General features: G+C 43.3%; 1 protein-coding gene across 1 annotated transcript; it reads right to left on the minus strand.

Moving 5' to 3' along the window:
* Positions 1–6,880: 6,880 nt before the first annotated feature.
* On the minus strand, positions 6,881–8,408 carry LOC133614623 (snaclec botrocetin subunit beta-like). The gene is made up of 7 exons (XM_061972749.1): positions 8,338–8,408; positions 8,189–8,251; positions 8,066–8,084; positions 7,897–7,982; positions 7,626–7,754; positions 7,249–7,354; positions 6,881–7,173 (listed from the first exon to the last, which is right to left on the minus strand). The coding sequence occupies exons 1-7, from the start codon at positions 8,389–8,391 to the stop codon at positions 7,094–7,096; spliced, it is 537 nt and encodes a 178-aa protein (XP_061828733.1). The 5' UTR covers positions 8,392–8,408; the 3' UTR covers positions 6,881–7,093.
* Positions 8,409–17,120: the final 8,712 nt, after the last annotated feature.

The raw sequence follows: 17,120 nt of genomic DNA on the forward strand, positions 1-17,120 counted from the left end.
ATTTTTTAAGGTGGTTACATGAAGTTTATTTTTTGATATGATACCATTCAGAATCCTTTCAACAAAACCAATAAAACTTGATCTCAAGGTTCCTTTTAAATAGGACAAGAAAAAACTTGGCAAAAGTTGGTACTGAAAATGTCCCTTTGGCAAAATCAAAGTCAAGGTGAGGTTGGTGTCAATTTGCAGAAAAAACAAACAAAAGGATTGTTCGTAGGAGTATGCAGGTGCACTTTAATCAATAGGAAACATGTTTGAAAATATCAATTATTTCAGTATTCAAACATTTTTACTTTTATAATCTCTGGAATCACTACACTACGTCTGTCTTCTTGGACTTGTCCCCACCTATCTGTGTTCCTTTGTGTGTAGAGACTCCAGTCACTCACAGGATGTCCTCCACATGTTGGTTCCTAGAGCCAACACAGAACTTGGAAAGAAAGCATTCAGTTCTGCTGCTCCCTGGCCATGCAATGACACCCAGAAAGATCTGAGGCTACCAGAATTGATCACTTTGGGGGAGTTTAAGACCATTTTAAAAGATGGAGAAACCAGTTCTCTTGGGAAATGTACTTACTTTTAAAAATAATTTTTTACTTAATCGTTTTAAATTATTTTTGACCTGTTGTGGTATGACTGCTGTTGTTCTGTTGTATTGTCTTGTTGTAATTATTATTGTAACTTTGTTTGTGTTGCCCTCTTTGTCAGGTCGCTCTTGAAAAAGAGATTTTAATCTCAATGAGTCTCTACCTGCTTAAATAAAGGAAATTGATTGATTGATTGACTACACACAGTATGTTTAATTTGCGGTCTTATGCTTGTGCTGTCACGTGTTACTGAGTGGTCCAAAAGGCTTCAAAAACATTTTATTTCTGACAATAAAGAATCAGAATCTGAATAGAAGGCATCCTCCCCATAGGGCGTACAGCCTCAGGAAGGAGATTAATAAGATAACTGTAAGGCCTATGATTGGGAAGGGAATGTGTCTTTTTCTTGCTTCAAAGTTTATTCAGTTCAAGTGACTCGAGGGCAGGGATTCTCAAAGATCCATATCAGTATAGTATGTACATTTCTTTTGTTTTGGAAAACTGGTTTGCTTGCGTAATTTTTTGCAACGATGGGCCCATTTGTTCTTCTGACTGACTCTAACCACACAATAACTTGTGTACCATCAGAATATCATACTGTATACCTATCAGTAGCCAACAGTCTGCCCGCCCTGCTGTCAGTGTTCCACAGCAGGCAGGTATGCTCAATAAAAAAAATGTATAAATACAGGAAATATTTCATCCAGTCGCCATGAATAATATCACACCCCTTGTTTTTAACATTAAAAAACATGTATTGATGTACAGTGTTCCTTCACCACTTTGTGGTTCATGTATTACAGTCTGGGTGCATGGTAGATTTTAAAGTACCATTGAGTATTGTTACCTCACACTTTGCTTGTTTGAGTTCATGTTTGTAAAACACCACCATCTTGTGGACACATTTGTTCATTGCAGGTGTTTTGTTTATCTCTAATGATATTAGTAATAAGTAAGAAAGAAGGGCCCATACTTGCCAACCCTCCCGGATTTTCCGGGAGACTCCCGAAATTCAGCGCCTCTCCCGAAAACCTCCCGGGACAAATCTTCTCCCAAAAATCTCCCGAAATTCAGGCGGAGCTGGAAGCCACGCCCCCTCCAGCTCCATGCGGACCTGAGTGACGTGTCAACAGCCTGTATTCACGTCCGCTTTCCCACAATATAAACAGCGTCCCTGCCCAAACACGTTATAACTGTAGAATGATCGAGGGCGAGTTCTTGGTTTCTTATGTGGGTTTATTGTTAGGCAGTTTCATTAACGTCCTCCCAGCACGGTAACAGCACACAACAACAGCAGTCATGTTTTATTCTACCGTAAAGCAGTTCGTCTGCCGTAAACAGCAATGTTGTTGTAATATATTGAGTTGGAGGCAATAACCAGGCGAGGTGATGAAGTACGTCTCTTTACTGTAGACTTCAGAACAGACTCACACACTTGACGTCAGGTGCGCAACACCACGTAAAACGTTGGCCAACCAAAAAGTAACCCCAGTACGCTATGCCAACATTCACCAGGAGATGGCAACAGACAAACATAGATCACTCTATTACATTCTTCCCCTTTTAGAAATGTAGAAGTTACTCAAAATAAATAAACAACCCAACCAAAAAATGCAGCAGCTCAATTAAAAAACTGTACTTAAACCACATTCTTTTTTTTTTTTTAGTACTGAACTCTTAACCCTCATTTGTAAACAATAACATGCTTATTATACAAACAGTATTTGTACACCTTTAACACAGATTTTTATACTGTCTTCAGAGTTTTAGTTTTTTTGGTGGTACTCGAAACCTTTCTGGGTACCTGCGAAAGGGTGTTCAGCATGGTTAGAAAAATAGTGACAGAGAATAGAACAAGGATGGACAATTCAACCCTTAACTCAACAATGAGTAGATGAGTGTTATGTGTGTGTATATGTGTAAATAAATGAACACTGAAATTCAAGTATTTCTTATATATATATGAAATACTTGACTTGGTGAATTCTAGCTGTAAATATACTCCTCCCCTCTTAGCCACGCCCCCAACCACGCCCCCGCCCCACTCCGACCCCGCCCCCCACCCCCCACCTCCCGAAATCGGAGGTCTCAAGGTTAAATGAAATGGTAAATCTGTTATACTTGTATAGCGCTTTTCTACCTTCAAGGTACTCAAAGCGCTTTGACACTATTTCCACATTCACCCATTCACACACACATTCACACACTGATGGCGGGAGCTGCCATGCAAGGCGCTAACCAGCACCCATCAGGAGCAAGGGTGAAGTGTGTTGCCCAAGGACACAACGGACGTAACTAGGATGGTAGAAGGTGGGAAAGGTTGGCAAGTATGGCAGGGCCATAACCACGATTTGACAAATAATGTCAAAAGTCCAATATCAAAATACTAATCGCTCTCCCTTTCTCTCTCTTTCTCTCTCTCTTTCCCTCATATCAACATGTAGAAACATTTAAAATAGAATTGCATGATTGAATCAACAAAACTTAAGCAGCTCAAGTAAAATTATGGCTTCAATACTGTACTTTGTTATTTTGTTAAATTTAGGCCAAATAAATTCCTTTATGATTGCCATAGAAAACCGCTGTTGTCAATAAATATTCCTTCACATTCTGGAGCCTTGAAAAAAATTAATAAAAACAAAGCTTGGCGTGGTGCAGGTACAGGCGGCGAAGCTTGGCGTGGTGCAGGGACAGGCGGCGAAGCTTGGCGTGGTGCAGGAACGGGCGGCAAAGCTTGGCGTGGTGCAGGTACGGGCGGCGAAGTTTGGCGTGATGCAGGTACGGGCGGCGAAGCTTGGCGTGGTGCAGGTACGGGAGGCGAAGCTTGGCGTGGTGCAGGTACAGGCGGAGAAGCTTGGCGTGGTGCAGGTACAGGCGTCAGCCAAGGTGCAGGAACTGGAGCTTGAGCCAGCCAAGGAACAGGAACTGGAGCTTGAGCCAGCAGAGGAGCAGGAACAGGAACTGGAGATGGTGGCGATTGCAGGCCCACCGGGGATCATGGTGGCGTTTGCAGGCCCACCGGAGATGATGGTGGCGTCTGCAAGCCCACCGGAGATGATGGTGGCGTCTGCAAGCCCACCGGAGATGATGGTGGCGTCTGCAAGCCCACCGGAGATGATGGTGGTGTCTGCAAGCCCACCGGAGATGATGGTGGTGTCTGCAAGCCCACCCAGACTGAGGTTAGCCATGAGCATGGCAGAGGTGGTCTAGCTGGGGGTTGCGGCTTGGCATGCCGACGGACTGGTGGTGGAGGACGGGCCGGAGGTTGCGGCTTGGCAGGCTGAAAGACTGGTGGCGGCGGCCGGGATGGAGGTTGCTGCCTGGCTGGGCGCAGCCGAGCCACCTCACCAGCACATCTCCCGGCCCCAGCCCCCCCCCTAAAATAGCGGATACCAGACACGCTCCTTGCGGCCTGGTACAGTCTTTCGGGGTGGGTGGAGGGAGGTCAGGAGGGGGGCAGAATCCTCCCCTCTAAATTGTCCAAATTGTCTCTTCCCCGCCCCCACCTGACATTGTGTGGGAGGATAGGAGGAAAAAGTCTGTGTTGTGGGTGGGGCTAAAGTCCTTGGGGGTGGAGTCAGAGTCACTGGGGGCGGAAGTGACCGAGGTTGACAAAATCTACTTTTAGAAAAAATGTCCTGATGGTATTTTACTTTTTGAAAAAAGTCTCTAGGAGGTGGCTGACAAAGGGAGACAGACGGAAAAAAAAGAAAATCCTGATCAGGGTCTTCCCTTGACGACGCCGGCGGAATGATGTCATCGCCGCGCGCCATTTCAGTGACGTTTTCGGAAGTGGGCGGAGTGACGTCATTCAAAATGGATGGAGTTATGATGTTGTCAGAGCTACCGGTATTTTGGCTTGCAGCCCAATCTAAAAACTGTTTGGCAAAATGAGATACCGGATTACCAAACAATGGCGGCGAGGAAGACTGGGCTGTATGTGGCGTGCTGTGTTCCGGAGGAGCAGTTTGGGGGAACGACGCGTCTTGGCGGCGAAACGAAGCCTTTCTGGCTGGCTTGCGTCTTCGGCGGCGCGTCTCCATCTCCTGGCTGTCAAATGCGAAAGAACTGGGGAAAGCTGGCTTCATTCTGTCACATGGGGGTTTTGCAGCTTGCTGCGGTTTGTTTTCTCAATGCAAAAGACGGCTCCGGACGAAGGCGTAAAGGTAGGATTTGATTTATTACCATAAATCACCCAACTACCAAAACACAAACAACACAACAAAAAGGCAAGCGTGCCTAAAACAAGTGAAGCTAATACTTAGCAGAAGCTATGGCATGGAATGAACAAAACTTACTTGGCATGAACGAGACGTAAAGAGTGTGACAAAATCAATGAAGCCAGGCAGACTGACAGGCAAAGGTAACTTAAATAATGCCTCTGATTAGTGCTCGGGAAGCAGGTGAGCGGGCGAGCACTAATCAGAGACAGGTGAACACAATAAGTCGCCATGGTGACAAAGACAAACAAGGAAGCCTAAACGGGAAGTCCAAAACTAACAGAACATAACTAAACTAAACATGATCCGGACCATGGATCATGACAAAGTCTTGTTAGTTTCATGCCACAGTTCCCTGCGTATTCCATGTCCATAGTTTATGCTAAGTGTTTGCTACACGCAACTGCTACGTGATTATTCCTGTCTCTAGTCTATGCTAAGTGTTAGCCCTAGCATCCAGTGCGATCGGCACTTTTTTCCTTCATCTTCTTTTTTCTGTTTTTGGTGCTTCTTTGATTTTCGAGGAATAAATCATGTTTTTACCTGCATGTCAGGTACATACCTCCTTTGGAAGTTGCCCTTTTTTGTGTCAAAATGGCATTTGACAATGGCACTCTTCACAGGGACAACAGTTTGTGGCGAAATAAAGCCATATTTCACTGCCTATTCTTCTTTAAATTCATTTTCTGTGGTCCGCCTTCCTTTTTTTGCAAAATGTTGACGTCTTCTTAACTTCTTTGTTGTTTTGGATTACTAGTTTGCTGGTGTAACTTTGCTCCACCGACGGGCGCACATGTTCTTCTGATTGGCTCTAACCTCACAATAACTGGCTGGGCAGAACTGCTTGAGAAAAAAATGGATAAAAATAGAAAATATCTTATCTGGTCGCAATGGATGATATCAAACCTTGTTTTCAACATTAAAAACATGTACTGATGTACTGTGTTCTTTCGCCACTTTCAAGTTCATTTCTGGCGGTCTTGGTGCATCGCAGATTGTAAAGTATCATTGAGTATTGTTACACCCACAATGTGATGGAGTTTCCATCCATTTTTACCGCTTGTTCCTTTTGGGGTTGTATTCTAACTCGTAAATAAAAGTCGGCTGACAGCAGAGCCAATGTGAGGTCCTCTACTGCGCCCATGAAACCCAATAAAAAAAACATCCAGAATACTCCATTTACATTTGGTGACTTGAATATTAACAAATCATATTCATAGTGATATTGTTATTATAAGCGCTAACGCAGACAAACTATTTATAGTGGCGCCCAATGTTGAAATGATTGACTGATCAGCTGCTTTTCCGTTTCCTTGCCCGTCAAATGTTATTGTAGATCATAGATCATGCATCTCACCTGGATAGTAGAAGGACGAGGAAGTATTCCGACAAGTTGGTACACTTTGACAGCCAATTTAAGACTTGGCAAGAACGACACGAAAAAACGCTTGGTTCCACCCCCCTTTTCTTTGCGAGGATCCTGAGTCATTCTTCATCTAAATGGAAATATATGAACATCCTAGCAGTCCTCATCCTAATGACAGATTGTACATTGACATTGTACAGTAAGTGATGCTTTATTATGTTTGTTGGTTCTCATGAAGTCTGCAGTGAGTAATAATCAGTAATGTTGAAGAAACAGACGACCGTCGTGATACGTTTTTTAAATTAATTCGCAGCGTATGTTTATATTAAATGTTATGATAAATGCTTCTGTTTTCATGCATCGTCATGTATATAAAATCCTATTGGAGGTGTTTGGATGTTTTTAAGGGCTTTATAGGCAAAATAGGGCGGATAGCCATTTCAAATTAATTGTAATTGTGAAAAATATAGACTATTTAAAAAAAACTGTGTTCTGACAAACCACTAATGGTAATAAGCTGGCCAGTGGTGTTCTTATTATATGTTTTTGCTTTGAAAAATGTTACTGTGAAGAAGTATTAAAAAACAAAAAAAAGCTAAATTGCACAAAATTACAATTGTTGTTCATGGACAAAGTTGCCATTTCATATAATTAAGCAATGCACAAGTTCAGAATTGGTTGTGTGGAAAATAAGACACAAATACATATTTTCATGCAGATAGCTTCCTTTATTTAGTAGAAAGATGGTGTTTCAGTTTCAAATGTGTTCCACTAACATTCAACAAGTGAACAGCGTAGGAGAAAAACATAATAGATAGTCAACCCAGATACACAAAGACACCAGAGTATAATATCTTCTCAGTACACTCGTTGTGATGAGTGAAAGACATTGTTGTAGAAGATATGATGATATGGTTTGATTAGTTATGGTGGTCACAGCACGCGTCTCTGATGCAAACGTATGGCTCTAGGCTGTCACAATCCTCACCTTGCCATGATTCTAGAAAAAAAAAAGTTTTCAGAGTGACATTACAGTTAATCTCAACTAAATTTGATTGACTGATTATACTTATACCGGTGGTGGCGTCAGCATCAATAACCACACATCCATCCGTAGGAAGTGCTGATGGAAAATCACTAAATTCGAAGGGTTTGCCATCAGTCCAAAGAAAGGTTCCCGTCTGGAAGTCAAAGTCACATTTGAATGAGTCACTCCTGAAGAGAACAACTGCATGCAATTTTATTTACTGCTCTTTTGTCACAATATTTGACATCTTGATTGTGTTCAAAATATTATTAGCATCGTACAGTATCATTATGAAACACTCAACTCTACACCTCCTATTGTCACGTTTTTGCCCTGATTTAGTGTGGAGGATACATTTATTTGATAGGTGCCAATAAATGATTCGACTGACTACTAGACAACTTTGATATTGTTAAATGTTTCACCTCAATGGCATCACTGAGTCCAATCCAGGCTTCATCTACTTCCGCATGATTAACCAGGTCTTGAACGACTGAGTTTTTCACCGCACTGGTGATTGAGGCCAGATTCCCACCAAGAATGTTGCAGACACTCTAATGGTAGAAACAGAGTGAAAAAGTAGATTTGATTCATTCCATCGTATAGTTGTCATCTTTTGATAAATGAACAAACAGGTGGCTCAGCAGCCCCTGGTGTATAAATATATTATGACTACATTGTGAAATTCTTTCATACCTCTGCATCTAGAAACATCCTTTCGTCAGCTTGGAAGATGTAACAGTGATCATCCAACTGAGTCCATCCCTTGGGACAGCAAACTTCTGCAACATAATCATTATTTTCAGAATGAATCACATAAAATAAGTCATTGTTAATTGAAAAAAAAGTTGTCATAGCTACCAACCTTTGCTAGGACGAGACCACTGTGTAGAAGGTAAGAACAGAGCATTTACAAATATGAAGACAGCAGACAATGAAAGAGGATAATACATGTTTATTGAAGTCAGCAGGTGAGATTTGGACTTACAGCTCCAGTCATCAGTCCACTGATCCCACAAAGGAGGAAAAACACGCGAAGAGAAAACGCCATCTGTGCAATGATAGACAAACTCTGTTATATTGAACATGCCATTAAATAGAGTTCGAAAAGTCGCATTTAAAGTTGTAGTGTGTTACCTTTGGAGTTTTCAGGGCTGTTGGATGCTGAACTAAGGGACAACTAAGAGCCATCCTTTTATTTGCTGGCTTGACGCAACCCTGGAATGATCTGTATGTTAATTATGGACTGGTGTCAGCAACAAGGAACTACTGAATAAAAAATAGTCACAAGTTGACGTAAATAATTGGTTTAATTAGCCTATTAACTTGAGCTCAGTTTCACACCAAAACAAGAAACAAAGACACCATTGTTATCCTTGTCAAACTTTTTTTTTTGTATGTACAGGATGCTTCACCTTACGTGGAGCATACAATGTGGGACTATCTTGGTTGGAACTTTGCTTCAACATTGCATGGAAGTCAGTCACTGTTGTTCTCAGGATTGGCAGACCGGGGTGATGGTCTCCCTATTCATGAAGGTTGAAGGGTTTCTGTGGGAAAATTAATTCCAGACTGCTGGAGAAAACTTTAGGACCATTAGTCAACCCTCAGCTATCGGAGGTGCATTGAGGTCTGTGTCTTGGTAATGGAACACTGAACCAGCACTTCAACTAGGTCCCTCACTGTGCCCTGTGGGGAGTGTATGGGGTATGTAGCTCGAGCATTCATACCCCATTCGCAGGAACCGAAGCAGAAGCCTGGTTCGCATTGTTAACATTAAGTCGAGTCTGCACGTGGTAAAAGTTGGCCTCCACCCAGACTGCCCTTTGTCACCAATTCTGTTCATACTTTTTATGGACATGATTTCTAAGGTTCTCATTCATCCAGGAAGTTTTAATCTCAGGGCGTTCAATCGTTCGCAACTGGACTCCTTGGTTTGTCTTGGAAGACGTTTCGCCGCTCATCCGAGTAGGCTTCATCAGTTCGTGCTCATAGACTTAGATTGGTCAGATCAAGTCCAACGGTTGGTGCCAAAACCCCAAATATTTAATCTATTTAAGCATCGCCAAAGTGTTTAGGGTGTCAATCAATCAATCAATCAAGCAATCAATCAATCACTCAATCAATCAAAGTTTACTTTAAATGTCTAAAAGGTCCGCACAAGCCACTACAACATCCTCGGCTCAGATCCCACTGGGAACAATGTAAACCCTGGAAGTTTTGTGGGGCAGAGGTTGGTGAATGGGTGCTACAGAGCTGTTTTGCAGCTGTACATAAATATTTGGGGATGAGACCAAGCACTTCAAAATTTGAAGGCTTGGTTCTGAGCCTGAAAAGGGTGGATTGTACCCTTTAGGTTGGGTGTGAGGTCTTGCTCCAAGTAGAGGGGTTCAAGTAACTTGAGTTAGGGAAGGCTGGAGCGTGCGATCAACGGGAAAATCCTGGCAGTGTCTGCAGGAATGTCAATGCTGTGCCAGACAATTGTGGTGAAGAGGGAGCTGAGCTGGAAAGCAAAGATTTGGATTTTCCTGTCAGTCTTTGTTCCTACTCTCACTTCCTGTCACAAGCTTTGGGTAGTGACTAAAAGAGCAGTAACAAGCAGTTTTCTTCGTAGGGTGGCTGGGCTTACTCTGGCGCTTAGACATCCAGTAGAGCCGGTCGCTACTCATTTTTCATCAAGAGGGGACCAGTTGATGCAGCTCTGTTATCTGGTCTGGATGCCTCCTGGACACCTCCCTGGCGACTTAGGACACATTGACTACGTTTACACTGCAGGCCAAAGTTGCCCAAATCAGATTTTTTCCAATTTTGATTTTTTCCAGCTGACTGTTTACACCGCGAGTGAAATGTGATCTTTATCAGACTCCAGCATAAAAGCACACAGACCTAATGTGGCCTCAACGTTGATAGCAATGTGTGCTAGCCACTAGGCTTGAAACAACTTTAAGACTCTTACTAATAATGCGCCACACTTTGAACCTAAACCAAACAAGAATGACAAACACATTTCGGGAGAACATCTGCACCTTAACACAACATAAACACAACAGAACAAATACCCAGAATCCCATGCAGCCCTGACTCTTCCGGGCTACATTTTACACCCCTGCTACCACCAAACCCCGCCCCCACCACAACCCTGCTCCCCCACACATCAACCCCCCCCGCCCCCCTCAATGCGTCGGTTGAGGTGGGTGGGGTTTGGTAGCGGGGGTGTATAATGTAGCCCGGAAGAGTTAGGGCTGCTTGGGATTCTGGGTATTTGTTCTGTTGTGTTTATGTTGTGTTACGGTGCAGATGTTCTCCCGAAATGTGTTTGTCATTCTTGTTTGGTGTGGGTTCACAGTGTGGCGCATTATTAGTAAGAGTGTTAAAGTTTGTTATACCGCCACCGTCAGTGTAACCTGTGTGGTTGTTGAGCAAGTATGCCTTGCTGTCACTTACGTGAGCAAGCAGAAGCCCCATACAACGTGTGGCTGGGCCGGCACGCTGTACCATCACGGCACGTTCGAGAGAACAGTTGCCCCGAAATTCGTAGTCTGCCGGAAAAATCAGGAGGGTTGACAAGTATGACGCTGTCAAGCGCCATTCATATAAAACTCGCGGGCCGCACTAACATTCAATTTTCATATTAAGGTGTGGGCCGAGTGTCTGACACCCTTGGTTTAAACAGCACAAAGCAAAAAAAAACTTTGTATGCAGTGTTATTTCATTTTAAATTTCAAAAGATTTTTGTGGCTCTCATTGTTTTCTTTAATTTGTGAAACTGGTCAAAATGGCTCTTTGAGTGATAAAGGTTGCCGACCCCTGCACTAGGCTAAATGCCTGATCTGCCAATCCAACGGCGATAACACTATTCGAAGCAGTCAGGGAGTGAGGTTTACCAACGTATATCTGCCGCAGCCACTAAGGCTGGCCCCCGTTACACTTGCGTCAGAGTTTGTTAAGGCGGTCCACATGTGTTTTGTGGATTTTACAAAAAAGGCCTTTGATTTTGTCCCTCTCTGTGTGCTGTTGTTGTCTGGGGTACGTAGCACATCCCATTTGGTGGAGCAGGATCCTGGTTTCATACGGTCAACATTAAGTTGAGCCTGCACATTGTGAAAGTTGGTCTTGGCCAAGACTGCCCTTTGTCACCGATTCTGTTCATACTTTTACAGACATATTTTCCAGTTGACACCAATATATCCAATTATCTTTGGCGAACCGAACACCATACCTCCCGTATTATGTTCTGGGCCTGTTTTGCTGCCAATGGAACTGGTGCTTTACAGAGAGTAAATGGGACAATGAAAAAAGAGGATTATCTCCAAATTCTTTATTGTCAGAAATAAAATGTTTTTGAAGCCTTCTGGACCACTCAGTAACACGTGACAGCACAAGCATAAGACCGCAAATTAAACATACTGTGTGTAGTCAATCATTGAGATGACAATCTTCATTCAGGTGTACTGGAGAGGAGGCTACGCCGGATAGTCGAACCTCGGATTCAGGAGGAACAGTGTGGTTTTCGTCCTGGTCGTGGAACTGTGGACCAGCTCTATACTCTCGGCAGGGTCCTTGAGGGTGCATGGGAGTTTGCCCAACCAGTCTACATGTGTTTTGTGGACTTGGAGAAGGCATTCGACCGTGTCCCTCCGGAAGTCCTGTGGGGAGTGCTCAGAGAGTATGGGGTATCGGACTGTCTGATTGTGGCGGTCCGCTCCCTGTATGATCAGTGTCAGAGCTTGGTCCGCATTGCCGGCAGTAAGTCGGACACGTTTCCAGTGAGGGTTGGACTCCGCCAAGGCTGCCCTTTGTCACCCATTCTGTACTGAACTTTTATGGACAGAATTTCTAGGCGCAGTCAAGGCGTTGAGGGGATTCGGTTTGGTGGCTGCAGGATTAGGTCTCTGCTTTTTGCAGATGATGTGGTCCTGATGGCTTCATCTAGCCAGGATCTTCAGCTCTCGCTGGATCGGTTCGCAGCCGAGTGTGAAGCGACTGGGATGAGAATCAGCACCTCCAAGTCCGAGTCCATGGTTCTCGCCTGGAAAAGGGTGGAATGCCATCTTCGGGTTGGGGAGGAGACCCTGCCCCAAGTGGAGGAGTTCAAGTACCTCGGAGTCTTGTTCACGAGTGAGGGAAGAGTGGATCGTGAGATCGACAGGCGGATCGGTGCGGCATCTTCCGTAATGCGGACGCTGTATCGATCCGTTGTTGTGAAGAAGGAGCTGAGCCAGAAGGCAAAGCTCTCAATTTACCGGTCGATCTACGTTCCCATCCTCACCTATTGTCATGAGCTTTGGGTTATGACCGAAAGGACAGGATCAAGGGTACAAGCGGCCGAAATGAGTTTCCTCCGCCGGGTGGCGGGGCTCTCCCTTAGAGATAGGGTGAGAAGCTCTGTCATCCGGGGGGAGCTCAAAGTAAAGCCGCTGCTCCTCCGCATCGAGAGGAGCCAGATGAGGTGGTTCGGGCATCTGGTCAGGATGCCACCCGATCGCCTCCCTCGGGAGGTGTTTAGGGCACGTCCGACCGGTAGGAGGCCACGGGGAAGACCCAGGACACGTTGGGAAGACTATGTCTCCTGGCTGGCCTGGGAACGCCTCGGGATCCCCCGGGAGGAGCTGGACGAAGTGGCTGGGGAGAGGGAAGTCTGGGCTTCCCTGCTTAGGCTGCTGCCCCCGCGACCCGACCTCGGATAAGCGGAAGAAGATGGATGGATGGACAATCTTCAAGAGCGACCTGACAAAGAGGGCAACACAAACAAAGTTACAATAATAATTACAACAAGACAATACAACAGAACAACAGCAGTCATACCACAACAGGTCAAAAATAATTAAAAAAACGATTAAGTAAAAATCATATTTAAAGGCAAGTACATTTCCCAAGAGAACTGGTTTCTCCATCTTTTAAAATGGTCTTAAACTCCTCCAAAGTGATCAATTCTGGTAGCCTCAGATCTTTCTGGATGTCATTGCATGGCCAGGGAGCAGCAGAACTGAATGCTTTCTTTCCAAGTTCTGTGTTGGCTCTAGGAACCAACATGTGGAGGACATCCTGTGAGTGACTGGAGTCTCTACACACAAAGGAACACAGATAGGTGGGGACAAGTCCAAGAAGACAGACGTAGTGTAGTGATTCCAGAGATTATAAAAGTAAAAATGTTTGAATACTGAAATAATTGATATTTTCAAACATGTTTCCTATTGATTAAAGTGCACCTGCATACTCCTACCAACAATCCTTTTGTTTGTTTTTTCTGCAAATTGACACCAACCTCACCTTGACTTTGGTTTTGCCAAAGGGACATTTTCAGTACCAACTTTTGCCAAGTCTTTTCTTGTCCTATTTAAAAGGAACCTTGAGATCAATTTTTAATGGTTTTGTTGAAAGGATTCTGAATGGTATCATATCAAAAAATAAACTTCATGTAACTACCTTAAATAATCAAGTGTTTTTGTCCGAAGCATTTTGATTGTGATGGCATCACATCTCAGCCATTGTTGAGAGCTCTGACTCAGTGCACAATGTGAAAGACAGACAGAAGTTGGCAAACTTTCTGACCAAACCAGATCTATGGGCTCTTCTGGGATTTGATGTGCTGAGAAAAGACATCTGAATGACAGTAAATCACCCTTTGTGTGAGTGATGACTCAGCAATTACACACAAATTACACAGGCAGGTAACTATGGAGGATACAATAGCTCACCAGCGTCACAATGTAAACAAACACCATGGGTGGATCTACACCTGACATCCACTGTAGTGATACCAAGTACAAGAGCGTATCTAGTTGATACTACCGTATTTTCCGCACTATAAGGCGCACCTAAAAACCACAAATTTTCTCAAAAGCTGACAGTGCGCCTTATAACCCGGTGCGCTTTATATATGGATAAATATTAAGATTCATTTTCATAAAGTTTAGGTCTCGCAACTACGGTAAACAGCCGCCATCTTTTTTCCCCGTAGAAGAAGCGCGCGGTGCATGCTGGGATATGTGACGTTTCATTTCCATTTGTGTGTTTATGTAAAGACCCCAAAATGGCTCCTATTAAGTGTGTTGTCTGTCTAATTATAAATAATGCAGACGAGGCGTGTTAACTGAGTTCTCAACGTTTTCTCACAGCGTGCTCATAACCACATTCTAACTCCCAGCATACAACAACGCTTCTCAGGGCTACCGCGCATGCTCGTAACTATCGTTGCATGCTGGGTAGTGTAGTTGTTATATTTGCTAGCTCATAACAGCACATTGAGAGACACGCTTACGCGCTTAATTCAATACTCGCCGTCATTCCGGGTGGATTGACAAAAGACCTCCAGCCGCTAGATATTGGTGTCAACAGGGCATTCGAAGCTAGACTGCTAACTGCGTGGGAACAATGGATGACAGAAGGCGAACACACCTTCACTAAGACGAGGAGGCAGCGCCAGACGACGCCAACATCTGCCAGTGGATCGTAAATTTGCCCAACTTTTCACTTCGGACACCAAAGACGAAGGATTTACGAATGAAGAATAACTTCAGAAAGTGAGCGCTATGTTTATTTTGTGTGTTGTGACATTAACGTTCGAGCAACATTATGTTGCTATTGCTCTGCACTATTTTGAATTTTACTATGTTTGTGATTGCACATTTGCGTACATTTTGGGAGTGAACAGAGTTGTTAGAACGCTGGTTTTTAATATATTATTAAAGTTTGACTGACCTATCTGACTGTTTTTTTGACATTCCCTTTAGCGCAGCGTAGGCGCGGCTTATAGTCCGGGGCGGCTTATTGGTGGACAAAGTTATGAAATATGCCATTCATTGAAGGTGCGGCTAATAATCCGGTGCGCCTTATAGTGCGGAAAATACGGTACTATGATTACAGTGATATTTTTTAGCATCACAAAATCTTTTTTCGTTTGTTTATAAAGTCAGTAAATATGTCCCTGGACACAGCTAGGAGGACTTTGATTATGACCAATGTATGATCCTATAATTACTTGGTATCGGATCGATACCTAAATGTGTGGTATCATCCGAAACTAATGTAAAGTATCAAAGAGAAGAATAAGTGACTATTACATTTGAACAGAAGTGTAGATAAAGTTAAAGTAGCTATGATTGTCACACACACACTAGGTGTGGTGAAATGTGTCCTCTGCATTTGACCCATCCCCTTGTTCACCCCCCTGGGAGGTGAGGGGAGCAGTGGGCAGCAGCGGTGCTGCGCCCGGAAATCATTTTTTGGTGATTTAACCCCCAATTCCAAGCCTTGATGCTGAGTGCCAAGCAGGGAGGTAACTGGTCCTATGTTTATAGTCTTTAGTATGACTCGGCCGGGGTTTGAACTCACAACCTACCCATCTCAGGGCGGACACTCTAACCACTAGGCCACTGAGTAGGTTAGAACATGTTAAAACAGAAAATAAGCAGATATTAATGAACAAGTAGATCAATAATCTATTTTATACAGCTTGTCCTTCATAATTTTGACAACATAATAGGTGTATAAATGACACAATATGTTACTGCATAGACTAATTAGGAGTCTTTGTTTGTTTACTTACTACTAAAAGACAAGTTGTCTAGTATGTTCACTCAGGCTCGGCCCTAACCAATCTGGCGCCCTAGGCAAGATTTTAGGTGGCGCCCCCCCCCACATCGGCAGTGAAGTGTATATACTCACAAGAAAGCGAATAGCTTTGTCTTTGACCTTTTTTTTTTACTTACAACTATACCTAATATATAAAGGGGTGGAAAAGTGACTATTACCTGCAGGGCAAACATTAGCTAACCAGAAGGCAATAACAATGTAAACAAAAAACACCTGCTTAAAAGATCTAATACAAATGTCCCTGAGGAATGTAAGGTGGGAGTACTGTAATTACCTAACGTTACATTATTATTTTCCATAACAATTTAGCCCCCTCCACAATATTAACCCGACGTTAAAACAGAACTAGCTATTTATTGATTAGCAATTGCCGAATCATGTAACATTAGCTTAATGCTAAAAAGCCAGGTTACTATCACATTCTGTAACAGACAAATAATTTCATGTAGGCTAACGTTACCTACCTGCTACCTCTGTCTTTTCTCCTTTCTCCTCCTCTTCTTTTCTCTTTTTTCTTCCCTGGGCACCTGACAGTTTTGGCCGTTTTGACATCTTGTGTTGATTTTTTGATGTGGTGACGTCCAAAAAGAGTCATGATAAGGGAAGGGAGGGGGCGCACCGTGCGGGGGGAGGGGGGGGGGAGGGGCGCGTAATGTTGTAACAAATAATATTTCTATTAAATAGGCTTTACTTTGCATTTTAATTAACGTGGGATTATTTTTTGTATTTAGAAATAATAGTACCAACTTTTTTTTCTTTTTTTTTTCTCCAACATTTGTGGCACTGGCGTGGCGCCCCCTGATGGACGGCGCCCTTAGCATTTGCCTATACGGCCTATGCCACGGGCCGGCCCTGTGTTCACTAATGTATCTAAGGACTAAATTGCAATAATAAACATATGTTTCATGTACTCTAAGATTTTTTGTTCAAATAAAGCCAATAATGATATTTTTTTTTTGATTTAGAAAAGTATCAAAAAGCATCAACATACTTATTTTTGGTACCGGTACCAAAATATTGGTATCGGGACAACTCTATACTGTACACAAGCAGGTTTTATAAGCCCATCTTCAAAAGACAATAAATTACACTTCAATCTGATTTTATCTTGGGTATATTTTTTGTTGAAACTAATACTTGTAAAAGAGTGGAAAGAATCCAGGCTGCAGCTGCTGGAAGTGCACAATGTGAAAGACAGAAGTTGGCAAACTTTCTGTCCAAACCAGATCTATGGGCTCTTCTGGGATTTGATGTGCTGAGAAAAGACATCTGAATGACAGTAAATCACCCTTTGTGTGGTTCATGTATTACAGTCTGGGTGCATG

The sequence above is a fragment of the Nerophis lumbriciformis genome, linkage group LG01 (assembly GCF_033978685.3).
Source record: "Nerophis lumbriciformis linkage group LG01, RoL_Nlum_v2.1, whole genome shotgun sequence".
In the NCBI taxonomy this organism is placed as follows: Eukaryota; Metazoa; Chordata; class Actinopteri; order Syngnathiformes; family Syngnathidae; genus Nerophis; species Nerophis lumbriciformis.